Source organism: Dasypus novemcinctus, chromosome 6 (assembly GCF_030445035.2).
Source record: "Dasypus novemcinctus isolate mDasNov1 chromosome 6, mDasNov1.1.hap2, whole genome shotgun sequence".
Taxonomy (NCBI): Eukaryota; Metazoa; Chordata; class Mammalia; order Cingulata; family Dasypodidae; genus Dasypus; species Dasypus novemcinctus.
The window spans coordinates 43,139,099-43,153,624 of record NC_080678.1 but is presented as its reverse complement, the minus strand read 5'-3'; the positions used below and the strand labels follow the sequence as shown (position 1 = coordinate 43,153,624).

Sequence of the window (14,526 nt, the reverse complement as noted above, 5' to 3'; positions counted from 1 at the left end):
GGTAATATTCCCATTAATTTGTCCTGACCCCCAGGGATATAGATCCCTAAGACAAAGGCATGGATTTGCTGCGTGCCCTTCCTCTCATGAGGCCACCCCAAGGTGCAGGAAACAAGTATCCTATCCTACCTGCCGTTCAATTCCTCAGGGCAACTGCCCCTCCTCTCAGTTACCACTTGAAGCTACTTGAAGCTCCAGATTTTCTGGAGCTGCAGGAAGGGATAGACGGAGAACAGCCCGGGATCAGTCTCAGGAAATCTTGGATTTTGGGGCATCAATATCACATTACGTGCAATGAATGTGCCACACTGATGAAAAGAGGTTGTTGATGTGGGAGGAGTGGGGGTGGGGTGGGGAGTAGGGTATATGGGAACCTCGTATTTTTTAATGTAAGATTTTGTGTAATCTATGTGTCTAAAAAAAAATACATAAAAATATTTGCTAAAAAAAAAAAATCACATTATGGCACAACTGCAGGGCATGGTGAGGAATATGCCCAGTGGTCAACACCCCACGGGTTTCATGGAAATTATTTTAGTATAATCATCAACATTCTACAAGGAGAGAGACATTACCGTGCGGTTACATGGTATTTACCAGTTGCCTTGAGTCCTTTAGGGAAGTAAGGGATGTACATTTTAAATAAATACTACGGCACTTCCCAGGGAATGCCATAGGTTTCCCTTTAAATTCAGCAAGGTTATATGATATCTGTGTCCTGTACTTCAGGCCCAGCATGTCCCCTAATAACTAGGACATGTTTCCTAGAGTTTCATGATGAAAAGACACCTGGGTGGCCCTTTGCATGCCCACCACTCCCTCAGTAGTGGGACTGTGTAGTGGACTGACAATGTGACAGTCCAGATTTTCTAAGATGGCCCCCATTTCATATATTCTGCCCCGTGATCAGATCACATGTATGGTTTAGAGGTTTGGCAAAGGTTCCTGCACCTATCAGTAAGAGACTTCCTTCTGCCTTCCCCAAAACACTAAAACCTATTCTGTCCCATCAGGGGTAAAAACCTTGCCTGCTGCAGCCAGTGAAATTGCACTTTGCAGCTGGACAACTCACTCCCAGGGCAGTGGTGGATGTGAGGATGCTGAAGGCAAGCAGGGAAGATTCAAGGCGAGAGGGCTTCTGAGCTGGCAGTGGAGCGGGCATCTGCTGGTCCTCAGTGGCACACTGCCGGCCACTGACCAGCACCCCAGAAGGCTGTGAGAGCCCCAGACCATAGACACGACCTCACTAACAGCACCGAGGCTTCCTCCGCCTTCCAGTGTTTAGGAACCTGACTCCCTCCATCCCCAAAACACTCTTCCTCATGGTGTGCCTTCCCCAAAGAAAACCCCTTGGACTTTGTTCTGCCAAACCCATACCCCCTATTCCCATAGAAAGGAGAGGGGCACACTGCACTGGACCTCTTCCACCAAGTGCTCCACTCAGCCTTCTTCCTCTTTTGAACTCCAAGACTCTGCCAGAGAATTCCAACAGCCTCCCACCAGTAAAGCTGCAGGCTACAAGACCTGCTCTTCTCCTCACGATGGTAAACATTTTGCCATTTCAACTTCTTACACTGTCTAGCACCTCCCAACAGAAGCACACCAGAAATTACAGCTACCAAGCTGTTGTTTTCCCACCAAGGGGGCATGTTTGCAAACAGCAGTTGAGTTGTGCAGCACGGGAGGGAGGGAGGCCCCGGGAATCACCACAGTTCATAGTTACCTGGGCATTTGTACAGCTTCCTGGCTTGAGCTATGTCTCCCTGGCTGAGCCGCACACGCTGGCCAATGGTTGGCCTGACGCCATTGTCATCTCGGCGGGGGAGGATGGTGTCCAAGAAAACTCCTCTACAAGGAGAACGAAAGGAAGAAAGGAGTGGAGAGAAAAGTCGAGGCTGTCAGGCCATCAGTGCTTGGATTTACAGTCTTCATCTCCTTGCCCATAAATCCCTCACCATCCCTACCCCCTGGCCTGCCTCTGCCAGGCTGGCAGGCCTGAAGAGGTTTCCTACACTTGTGCTTGCAGTTCAGCATTCCATTTCATCCGCTGCCCACTCACTTTCCAATGGGAAAATGACTCTGCCAAGTTTAAAAATACACCCTAGCCCAATGGCCTAAGTGCGCCCTCACTGATGTGTACTGGGCATTACTGCAAAGCCCCCAACAGGTCCAGGCCCCAGGGTCACTGTATTGCACAACTGCAGAGAGGAGCCTTCAGAAATGACACCGTGAGGGCCCCCCGGAGTTGTGCGATGGGCAGTACAGTGCCAGGGTGTTGGAGAGGCCCCGGGAGAGCTCAGAGACCCGGACAATGTGAGAGTCTCAGGGGCTGGGCAGTACGTGCTGATTAAACGATGGGAATCAGAGGTTGGGGCAAAAAAATAAAAAATTAGATGAATCCATAGAATGCATAGAACATGAGGCAGTGGAAAGACCCCTGAGCTAGAGATTTCTATGCAAGGCCTGGCTCTGCCACCCGAGAGAGCTTGGACAAGTCCCGTCCCCTCTCTGAGCCCCAGTTTATCCCTCTGAACAAAAAAGAGATTGGCCTGGATGATCATGGCAGCCCCTTCCAGCTCTAACATTTTATTCCATCCCTAAGTGAATGAAATCTGAAGTGGCAGTCTCATCTCTAAAGTGAAGAAGCAGAGACTCCAGGTTGAGCACAGGCCCAGGCCCCCCTCCAGGCTGTGGCCTAATTCATTCCCGATCTTCTGCCTCTGCCTCCAGACTCTCCATTCAGGGTTTCTCCTGGAGATCAGGTCTTTTCCAGGTACCACCGTGTTTCTTTCCTTCCCTTTTTAACAAGTTCCTGTCTCTGTCCCATCTGGTTGCTCACCTCTCGTCACTCCTCAATCCCACTGCAATCTGATTTCTCCAGCAAAGGTCCCTGCTCACCTACCACTTGACGACAAGAATGGTCACATTTCAGTCCTCAGCTGCCCTTTCCTGTTCTTCAGGCCTCTGCTGCCCTTTCCTGTTCTTCAGGCCTCTGCTGCCCTTTCCTGTTCTTCAGGCCTCTGCCACCTCTATCTTCGTTCTGCTTTTCCATGCTCCTGCTCCTCTGGCTTTTAACCACCGCCTCTAGGCTGACAGCTAATTCTGCTTCCAGCCGGGAACCACCTGCCAAGCCCCAGATCCATTTATGCAAATGCCTATAATACTGCCACTGGACTATCCTGCCAGCACCTTATATCCAACAATCAACACCAAATTGATTCTATTCTGCTCCTCCTTGTCTCATGGCCCTTATCTCTTGAAACCAAACCCAAAGGCCCACTCAGCTCCTCCTTCTCCTGCACACTCCTTTGTTGAAAGCAGTCACCAGGTCTTGCCCTTTGCACCTTCTGTGTATCCCTTGAATCCAGACCTTCCCCCTCAATTCCAGACCTATGCCTTAGCTCAGGCCATCAGTGTCCCCTTCCTGAACTCTTTCCAATACTTCTTCACCAGCCTGCCTCCCTGGAGACCAAGCCACCTCCACCCTCTACAGCACTGCCAACACGTGTGTCCCGAAACATGAGAATAAACAAGCCCCTCTCTGCTGAGAACCCTTCCCGACTGTAGATGACTTGGCTCACCAGCCCCTTTGGCTCTGCCTTCCTCCCCAGCCCCACCTCCAGGCATCTCCACCTTGCTCTTGACTTTAAGCAACACCGAACTCCCTCTAGGCTCCAAATATGCCCTTGCACATGCAGTTCTCTGCCTGAGCAGCCCAGCTGCCCCTGTCCACTCCACAAACTGCTGATCCTTCTCCAAAACCCAATCAGATGCTTTTTCCTTTGAAGTCTTCTCAAAAACGCTTCTTACCCCCTCCCACATCCTTAATTGACCATTCTGTCCTCTGGGCTACCTCATTTGTCATTCTTATCATACTGTAGTCTTGTTTTTGGGGGAGAGGTGGTATTTGTCCTCCTTGCTAATCAGTAAGTTCCTCAAGGGGACCCACTGGGGCCTTCGTCTCTGTGCCCTCTGGGACTGTCATCTCAAGAAACACTGACTGAATTAAATTATACAGCCAAGACAGGATGCTGTCACCAAAAGATCTTGCAAGAAAGTTACCCACATCCAAGGGAAATGTGAAAATGCACACATAACCTAGCTACTAGCTGTACTAGCAACTAGCTGCACATTCTTCTTTCTCTTTTACTTCCCTCTCTCTCTCTTCTAAAGACTTTTTTCTCTAAATTGTGCACCACCTTGGAAATTATATCTTTTCCCCATTTCCTCTTGATTACATCATTTTGTTATCTTTCTGGTTTTGGGTACACTTCTTTCTAATTGGGCCTTCAAGCTCACCTTCTTTCTAGCATTAGCATGCAGGAGTCTAGAACTTTTCTGATTTCCTTTTTAGCATGACTATAGCCAACATTTAATCCCTGACCAGTCTTTCTCCAATTCCTATTGCTTCATCTCTGGGTCCAGAATCCTCTAGAAAACTTGAGTGGTATATTTGGTCCAAATTACTCAGCAACTTGATCAAGTTTTATACCAAGGAATGGAAGATTCCACATAAAATTCTAAATTCCATCACCTACTATTCGAGAAATAGACACTTCTACCCTAACAAGATTTGTCCATTTGTAATTACTGTCTTGGTTCCTCTGAAGAAAGGAAGTTTGCAGCATGAAACACAAGGATCACCACCACATCTAAGCAACCCCAGCCAACTGAATCTGTCAATGACCACACCACAGAGACAGCTGTGCCAGTGGACCCATGGTGAGGAGAATGCCCCCTTCCACCCACTGGGCCTCCATGGACCTTCCCACGTGCCAGGCCCTGGGCTGGGCACTTTCCATGCACCATCCATTTAACTCTCATAAGCCCCCAGGAAGCACGTGCCATCATTCTTATGGCTCCTGCTCTCCAAGTGAGAAAGCCAAGCTTGGAGAGCTTCTGTGACTCGCCCAGCGTACAAAGCCAGTCTGGAGAGCAAACCACTGAAGCCAGGCAGGCCTGAAGCCCACTTCCTGATATCTTCCTCCTTCCAACCGGTGTTTCCCACTGCCCAAGCTACCGTAGGCTTGGCAATATGTATTAGATATGTATTAGATAAATGTTAGAATTAAGAAAATCGGAGACTTCAAAAATCAAAAATAGTGAGAACACCAGCTCATACTCAGACAGCTCTTTGTGCTGGGCCTCCCCCCCCCACCACATCCCCAAGCTTCCAGAGAGGCGGCAGGCTCTGGAAGATGTTTACTACCAGAGACATCCCTTGTGTAAACCACTGCAATAATGGTCCCCCTTTTATGTAAGGAAACTCTTAGCATTTACATTCTTCTAAACTAAGAAAGAGTTTGGCAGATAGGGAATAAAACTGTCAGCTCTGAGTTCTCCAAACAAAGCTGCTCCTATACCAGAGACTGTCTCCTCATCTCTTGGACCTTTGCCCAACAAAATCTCCAAGACACCACTCCCCACAGTGCAGGTCCAAACAAGGGGGGAGTGGAGGAGCACTGCAATGAACTAGAGCCGATACAGTTGGAAGGAGACAGCTCATTTGTAAAGACAAGGGAGACACAGAGATTGGAAAGCGTTTACTCCCCAGATGAGCACATGTTCTGTAGGTTATTTTCTGCTCTTTTACAGAAAAAAAGACACAGTGCAGGCTGGCTCTAGGGGACGTGTGACCAGGAGTAACAGCATGGATTTAGGGATGGAGGACAGTTTTGACAAAGTGCCAGGAAAGCCCACCAGTAAAGGATAGCTTTGACAGAAGCCCCTCTGAACAAAGCAGTTTTCTGGAATTCCGTGCAGAAAATCAGCAGTAAGGCCAGTGTGGGTATCCACCTGCTACAAGACAGATTTGCCAAAATCATGTGGAATTCTTGAACAGAGGTGAGAACGTAGCAGTGGTGGATCATTACAATAATAAATTACTCTACCTGATAGCCATATTCTTTTGCAATGTGAAGCTGCTGCTTTTCCAATCAAGAGGCGGAGTCTGTATTGCCGCTTGCTTGAATCTGTGCTGGCCTTGTGGCTTGCTTTCACCAACAGAATGTGCCAGAATTGATGCCGTACAGGTCTGGAACCTGAGCCGTAAGAGGCTTACAGCTTTGGGCCTGATCTCTCAGAACTGAGACCCCATGCTGTGAAAAGCCCAGTCTAGCCTCCTGGGGGGTAAAAGGACCCATGAAGGAGAACAAAGGGGCCCCATCAGATAGCCAGTGCCAGATGCCAGGCATGAATGGCCATCTTGGACTCCCCAGCCCAGTCAAGTCATCAGATGGCTGCTGTTGTGTGAGTGATCCCAGGCAAGAACACAGAAGAATGAGCCCGGCTGACCCCCAGAATTGTAAAACCTAATAAGTCACTGCTGAAGCCACTAAGTTAGGGGGTAGATTGTTCCACAGCAATGCATAAGGTGACAGTAGCAGAAGGGAAAGTCTGCCTACCTTCAGTGCCTTCAGTGCAGCTCCTCCATTCGTAGCTGCCCATGACCCCCAGGTACCAACCACCTTGTCATTCTTCCCCCTAGGAATTCTGGGAACTTTTGATGAGGAATTATTTCATGGGTTGGGCCCCAAAAGGTTGTGCTGATCTGGATTGATAAAATGGTTCTCACTGACAGTATTACTAATAGTGGTTATCTCCAAGAGGGCCAAAGAGGTGGGATTTTGAGCTAAGGATCAAAGAAAAAAAAAAAAGAAATATATGTTTAAAAAAAAAAGACAAGAATGCTGTCCATGTCCCTTCCTGGCTGCTGGTTTCACAGATCTTCACATTAACTGGCACGTGGTGGGCACAGAGAAGTGGCGTTCGTAAGACCCATTTGTTATTAATTTATCAAAAATGGTCAACATAGTGGATATTATACTATTAAGATTTTCCTTAATGAAGCCACCACTGCATTTGTAAGTATAGAAAAGATTGTAATAAGGATAAGGGAAATTTCCTACCTCTCCTATTCCCTGGCATTGCAGGGTTACCTGTCCCCTCTTACTCATTTATTAATTTATTTAGTTAACAAATATATACTGAACACCTACTATGTACCAGGCACTGTGTTAAGTGCTAGGGACAGAAGAGAGTGAGACAGTCTCTGTCCTCAAGGAGCTCAGTCTAGAGATGGGAGAGGGGAAAGCAATAGATACATTCTAAAACAATTCAAAGAGTTATAACAGTGATAGGAACAAGACTCAAGGTACAGGTTTCTCACATCAGCCAACTTGACACTGGCTCCCTGACAAAATCAACAGCATGAAACCCCTGATATGGTGAGACCTGGCTATTCCTTGCACCCTTTCTCAAACTCAACAGCCAGTTCAGCCCAAGCATCCCACCTCTGACACCTGCAGGGTAAGCTCTCATCCTGCCCATTCCATTGGCTTCCTGAGCCTTTCCCATACACCCCCCAGAGTGGATCCCTCAAAGTCTCAGTTTCCCAATCTAGAAGAGGAGTCTTGTTAGATTCCAGAAGAGGAAGTACTGTTGAATTCCAGTATGGCGATGAATGAGATCACATCTGTCAATGTCCCACCTATCTGCACCAGATCAAGAAATTACATGGAATGTTTGAGCTGGAATGAGCTTAGAGAACATCTAGTCCAACTGTCTCTTGAGGAAACAGAGGCTAGGGAGATGGAGGTTTGATCAAATCACACAAAGATGGTATTTGAACCCAGAGGTCAGGTTCCAGAGCCCATGCATCTAATTACTATCTATACCTCCCCCAACAACAAAGGTTGGTGGAAGAATGAGAACTAGAATCCAGACTCCAAAGCTCATTCTGGTGGTCTCTTCACTATACTATGGTACCCTTGTATCTTCTGAAAAAAAGCAAGGAGACAAAAGTCCGTGGTGGCTCATCCACATGACAGAAGAGTGTTGTTCAAAAACACTGACATCAACAACCCCCTCTGCCCCATTAGAGTTCTGGGGAGATTCTTCCTGGGTGCAAGATAGAAACCATAACTAATTCAACTGTGTGACCAGAGAAACAGTGCCCCCAGAGAACCTGGGATGTGAGGTCTGAAAGATCTTTCTCACAATTCTATGACCTCATCAACAGGTAACCTTCAGCAACCTTACCTAAGAACCAAGAAGCCTCTTTTTCACTCTCAAGAGCTGTGTATCTCCTGAACAAATGGCTTCATTTAATCTTTATGGACAAAGGGACTTATGAAGTGTATTGTTTCTCTCTTTGCTGTGAATGCTAAGAAGCTCAGGACAGAACTGGCAGCCAATCTTAACAAAGTGTGACCTTATGACATTTATTCTAAACACAAAGTTTACTCCAGTCTTCAACTTAGTTGTCTCTCCTTATTTTTTCCCCTTCTTTCTCCCCCAGTTTCCTCACCTATTTTTTATCCTTGTTGTACTGTGTATTAGAAATCACCTCAAATCTTTTTTGAATGATTAAGTAAATAAATAAGCAAACAAACTGATTTCAGGAGGAGACTGAAAACTTTCCAAGAGAAATCAAGAGATGCCATGTGTTTCCTATAACTGATGCATAGGAAAGACATACAAAACTGAGACTAGAAGAAAAAATGCCTATATGTGTATCACTTCTGTGGTATAGAAGGAGGGGCAGTTTTGAAAATATAATAATTGCTACAGCACAGCACTAACTCATCAGAACAGCCCCTGCTGATGCCAGCTGCAAACATTTGGCTCAGTCACACTTAGGTATACCAGCTGCCATCAGCTGCAACCAGCAGGCAGTATACCTGAATCCTCACTCTCACTCCAACCCCAGCTACCTGTGTGCCCTCAAGTGGCTTGGAACCTCAATTTCTTCCTCTCTAAAATGCATAGGTGATTTATAACCCCTCCCAGCTCTGACACTTCCAATAAACTAAATTTCTTCTAGGTGAACTAGTGGGTGCCACCTTGCTTACATATAGGATGTGCTTGAGAAGATTCTCCCACGCACTGGAAATTTTACACAGAGGCTATAAAGGTATTATCCCAGCCAACCTCTTGATAATTTCCCTTTTCCAGTTTGCTGCTTGTGACATTAGGGCATGACGGAACACTGGCTTCACAATGGGATTCAATCTTATTAGCAGGAAACTGATTAGATTATATTTCACTGCAGCCCAGAGGCCACTGTATTTCAAGGACAGACACGTCAACCGTGCTAGCAGCATGCAGAGACCAACTCTCTGCAAACCTCCAGGAATCTGACCCAAGCCTGTGGCAGGCACAGTAAAACACAGACGAGGCATAACTATAGATTCCGACCTTGAGAAGGTGTTCCGGGCGTAGTGCATGATGCTGTCAAAGTCGTACGTCTCTCCCAGAGAGCTCACTTCCCCAGCTTCCATTTTTAAGAAATTATACTCCTGACCTGTGACACAACACTCTGTTAAGGCCCTTGAAAACCAAGGCAGGCACCTGAAAGGAGGCAGAGGAGGGAGAAGGAGGGCCCATAGCAACTTCCTGGGTCTCCAATAATTAGTGAGTTATCAAATAAGAGGTGTTATGTTGTTGTTCTTGTTGCTTTTAGTAGACAGGAAATTTGAAACTTAGAACAAGCCCTATGTTCTCTCAACCTCACCGCTACATACCCCTCCCTTTCACTTGAATCTCTCACACTAACTTTGCAGACAGATAGGTTATTGATCAGCTTGCCCAAAATTAAATTAAATTAAATTAAATTAAAAGATCTCTATACAATTGAAGAAACAAAAGAAAACAAATCAGAGTCAAATTCAATCTCAAATAGTTCACAATTCAAACACATAAAAGCATTTTTAAGGCAATCACAGTATTAAATCAGCTACCTTCATGTTCAATATGAATGTCTATACAAAGTTACTTAACATCGGCATTTAAAAAAATCTAGGCACTTTATCTGCTTTGGGGCAGAACATGCTTTATTTCTACAAAGAAGAACTATTTTTCATGTACGTATGTCCTAATTGTACTGCAGTTTCAGAAAGATATATTGCCTAACTCAGGAAAAATGACTCTCATAAAAGCAACCAGGAGATCCCTTTTTTTTGGCTTATCAGCTTTGATGCTTCAATGGTCTCCTGGTCAATTCCGTCCATTTTGGAAATGGAATTGGGTTTCACTGACTTTTAGAACTTGGAAAATCATTCTTGCTACTGCCATAACCTACAAGCCATGGCATGTGTTGCCCCGGGAAGGGCCACAGATGGACCATGGCTGTGCTGGGACAAAGACCTGCCAACAGGGTTGTCCCCCCTCCCCTTCAGTCCTTCCTGACCCTCTGGATCCAATTCTCTGGCTGGTGGCTTCCGGACTCCACTTAGACCTCCTTACCTGGCTGGATGTTTTCTCTGATGATGGTGACATGCTGGTCTCTGTCTGGCCGCGTGTGTTCATGCCAGAACCCAACCACGTGGCCCAGTTCGTGAGCCACGATGCCAAACTTGTCACAGTTTTTCCCGATGGATATGGCCTGCGGTCCTCCTCCTCGGCGCCCAACATAGGAACAACAGCTGGACAATTGTAGAAACACCCAGGTCAGCAGGTCAGAGACTATCAAGAGGCAAGGGCCTCCCTGTGTGTGTGTGCACATGTGACACGGAGTCTCAGAGGTGAAAACGATCTCCTCCAACTTTCTACCCAAGGCAGAAATTCCCTCCAAAAATGATTCTTGACCTTTTTGATGGTTGTGGATCCTTTTGAAAAGCCGAAGAAAGCTGTCACCTCTCTTCCTGGAATAAAGCACATATTCTACTGCCCTTCACTCCCCAGAGGTACCAGAGGCTCTGCAGGACCCTCTCTGATGACAGGGAGGTAAGATGGGAAGGAGGCAGCTGAAAGTCTGTGAAGCACAGAGCTTGGTACCATTATCAGATGACTCCCCTTTGGGGTAGAGCTGTTTTATCAAATATTTATTGTTATCCTTTATATATAAAGGTAAAAAGAAAATTTAAATGGCTTATAATTCCACCACCCAAATAACCTCTATTAAACATGAAAAGAAATCCATATTACAAAAGATTGAATAGATCAAAGGAATAAATGAAACTTTAAGTCTCTCACCCCCACTTCCAATCTCTTTAGCCAAAGATAACCATTGTTAGGTTTCTTGGGAGACATTCCAGAAACTTTTAGCACATTTATATAGCCATAAATATATAAAGCTATACTTTAAATTATACAAATACACTATGAGTGTTGTTCTGTATCTTGCCATTTTTCCTCTTTAATTTAGAGACATTTTATAAGAGCACATATAAACCTCCCTCATTTTTTCCAAAGCTGCATAGTACCAAAATTTATTTAACCAGCTTCCTTTTAATGTATATTTAGGCTGACTCCAGTTTTTACAATTCAAATGAAACTGGGAGCAGGGGAGAGGGCACAAATGAACAAACCCACAAAGAAATCCTGACTTTCAATAGTGCATGATAGGTAAATTCCTAGCAATGGAATTAGAGGGTAAAAGGGTATGTGCATCTGAAATTTTGATAGATTCTGTCAAATTGTATTCCTGAAATGTTGTATCTATTTAAATGTCCACTAATAGTATATTTTTAAGTCCTATTTTCCCCACACTCTGGGCAATACCAGTCAAACTATTTTTGCTAATCAGATAAGTGAAGAATGATATTTTAGTATATTGAAGTTGGGAAGGTTTTCATATATCTTATGGGGCATATATATATATTTTTTTTCCTGTGAACTGTATGATCTCATCTTTCTCTAGTTTTCTTTTGGGTCATTTATCTTTCATTGATTTGTGAGAGCCCTTTGTAAATTAGTGAAATGACTCTTTTTGTTTTCAAGTTGTCATTAGGCTTTTTTATTTATGCATTGTCTTGTTTTGTTTTTGTCATATAGAAGTTTTAAATTTTAATGTTAAAAAATGCCTACCTTTTTTATGCCCTGCCTAGAAAGGCCACCCATGCTCCAAGATTTTAAATAAATCCACCCTTGTTTCCTTCATTGTTTCTTTTTTCTAGAATGTTTGTTTTCACTTACGTTAAATAAAATACACGTTTCACTAAGAGGTATACAGTAAATGATTCTACGCAGTCTGGGAAGTTTCATGACACCAAGGCAGGGCCAACATTAATGGTAGAAGCTAAGAGAATTCACACACAGTTTTTAGTGAGTTTCTTATAGCCAGTGTTTCATTGAATGCATCATTAGCATCACTTGTGCAGAAAACAGATTTGTTTGATAAAGAGGTAAGCAAGCTCAGCCTTCATTTTTGAGTTCATTAAAACATCTCAAAAATTTCATCAAAAGCCTAAATCATAGTTTCAAAAAAGTGGACCTGTTAATGTAAGCAGACAACTCTGTAGAACCCAAAATATATCTTGACATATTTATGCTGAATTCTCCATCTAAAAGGAACAGTTAGGAAGTTTTTCTTCTCCAGGACCATGTGGTCCCAGGACTAGCACAATCCAGTAAGACTGAGAGGGAGGCGTGGGGTGGGGGAGAGGAGGGTTTAGCCCTGTTGTTTTAAGTAAGGCACATTTATATCAGAATCCATGGCCTTGTGATCTTCTCAAGGCCATGTGGGGTAAATTTTAATGTACTCAAACTTTATTCCAGAAGCATTCTTTGTCCAGCAAATGATGTTCTGTGGCTTCAACACTCAATGGATCATCAAAATTCAAACGATCAGTAAATGAAAAGCTTAATCCCTAAACAACACCCTGTAATATTCTGGTGGGGGCTCAGCCAGGGCCATCAAGTGACTGTTTACTCGGTAAACTTCGACATATTCCATCTGTCTCTATGATGCTGGGAGAACAGATTGTGATCCAGCATTTTACTTTGGGAGGCACCATGTTGTACACATCAGGAATTTCAGTTTTAAGTAGAAATTTTCCACTCTGGTAGTAACCCTCAGCTCAGTTTACAGCTAGCTGAAAGCAATGAAGCTGGTTCGAATTGGCAAAATATACTTCACATGTACAAAGCAAATCAACTTCAAGTTCTGCAACCTCTTTAACAAGCAGCTGGCTTTGCACAGAAACCAGTCATTCCTCTTCAACTCCCCTGCTAGAGTTAGCGTCCCTGCTGCCTCTACCCGGGCCCCTCGGAGGGTGGGGCGGCCAGCCCCCAACACAATGCCCAACTGGGATGACGCTAGAATTGGTTTTGGTGTAAGAAGTGAGGTACGAATCCAACTTTATTTTTTCCCAATGATCTACACAATCATCCCAATATTCAAATACATACAATGGACTCTTTGTCTGCTTTTCCTAGTTTGAAATGCCATCTCAATTTATATATTTTTGAACTCTTTTTTGTTTCATACATCTACTTTCTTCTTAAGTTCCAAACTGTTTTAACTACCTTTACTTTGCATTTTAATATCCTATATCATTGAATACCCACCAGACTACTACTCATAATCCCCTCTCCTCCCCCTTTCCCTTACTGTTTTCTCTTGGCTGTTTCTACATGGTTATCTCTCCAGATAAACTCTAGTATCATACACACACACACACACACACATGCACACACATAGATAGATGATGTTGTTTAAATCAGAATGGCGTGAATTTGTAGATTATTTTAGGAAATACTGACGTTTTTACTATGTCGAATATTCCTAGGCCAGAAAATGGACTGTCTTTCCATTTTTGCTTTTTTTAAGATTTCTCCGAGGTTTAGCACTTTTTTCTTATATGCCTGGCACATTTTTGTATTTTTGTTAAGTTTATTCTTAGATATATATATTATGTTTCTATTAGGACCAAGACATTTTCCCATTATAAAAGTATAACATCATTTCATGTATGAAGAAAAGCAAGTAACTTTTTGATCATTAATTTTGTAACCAGTCACCTTAATGGATTCTCTTTTTCTGTCTAATAGCTTTTTAGCTGAGTTTCTGGGTTTTCTGGGCATATGATCAACACGCTTCAAACAATGCAAATGTTGCCTTTGTTCCTGCCGATGTTCAAAGTCTTTATTTCTTTCTCTTATCCAAATTTAGTAGCTAGTATTTCCAAAAAAATGTTAAAAAATGGTAGTGATCATGGACATTTTCACCTTTTTTCTGATTCTAATGAGAATGCTTCTAGGATTATCACTGATAAACGTAATATTGGCTTTTGGTTTGAAATATTTATTATAAATAGGGTTATATTTATAGTATTTATTTTTTGTAATTAAAGATCTATTCCTCTTCTACTTTTTAAAACAAAAAAGATGCATGTTGAATTGTTTCCGATGCATTTTTAGCATCTCATTCATTGAGATATAAATATTGCTTTTCCCTTTGACCTAGCAATACAGTGAATTATATGAATAGATTTCTTAATATTAAACTAGTCATGGTTTCTTAGATAACTTATTTGGCAACCCACTCTTTCTTTTTTTTCCTCATTTAAAAAAAATTGTTTTTAAAGATACATAGATCACAAAATGTTACATTAAAAAATATAAGAGGTTCCCATATACCCCACTCCCCACACCCCCACTCCTCCCACATTGACAACTTCTTTCATTAGTGTGGTATATTCACTGCATTTGATGAGTACATTTTGGAGCATTGCTACACAGCATGAATTATAGTTTATGTTGTAGCAACCTACTCTTTTATTTCACTGCTGAATTCTACATGCG

General features: G+C 43.5%; 1 protein-coding gene across 1 annotated transcript in view; it reads right to left on the bottom strand.

Annotated features, from left to right (window-relative positions):
• TLL2 (tolloid like 2) overlaps positions 1 to 14,526 on the bottom strand; it is a 148,858-nt gene that overhangs the window by 39,287 nt on the left and 95,045 nt on the right. The window contains exons 6-8 of the mRNA XM_058298668.2: positions 10,246 to 10,424; positions 9,199 to 9,304; positions 1,724 to 1,848 (exon numbers count right to left, since the gene is read on the bottom strand). Coding sequence (XP_058154651.1) covers positions 1,724 to 1,848; positions 9,199 to 9,304; positions 10,246 to 10,424 — 410 coding nt within the window. The remainder of the gene's footprint in view (positions 1 to 1,723; positions 1,849 to 9,198; positions 9,305 to 10,245; positions 10,425 to 14,526) is intronic.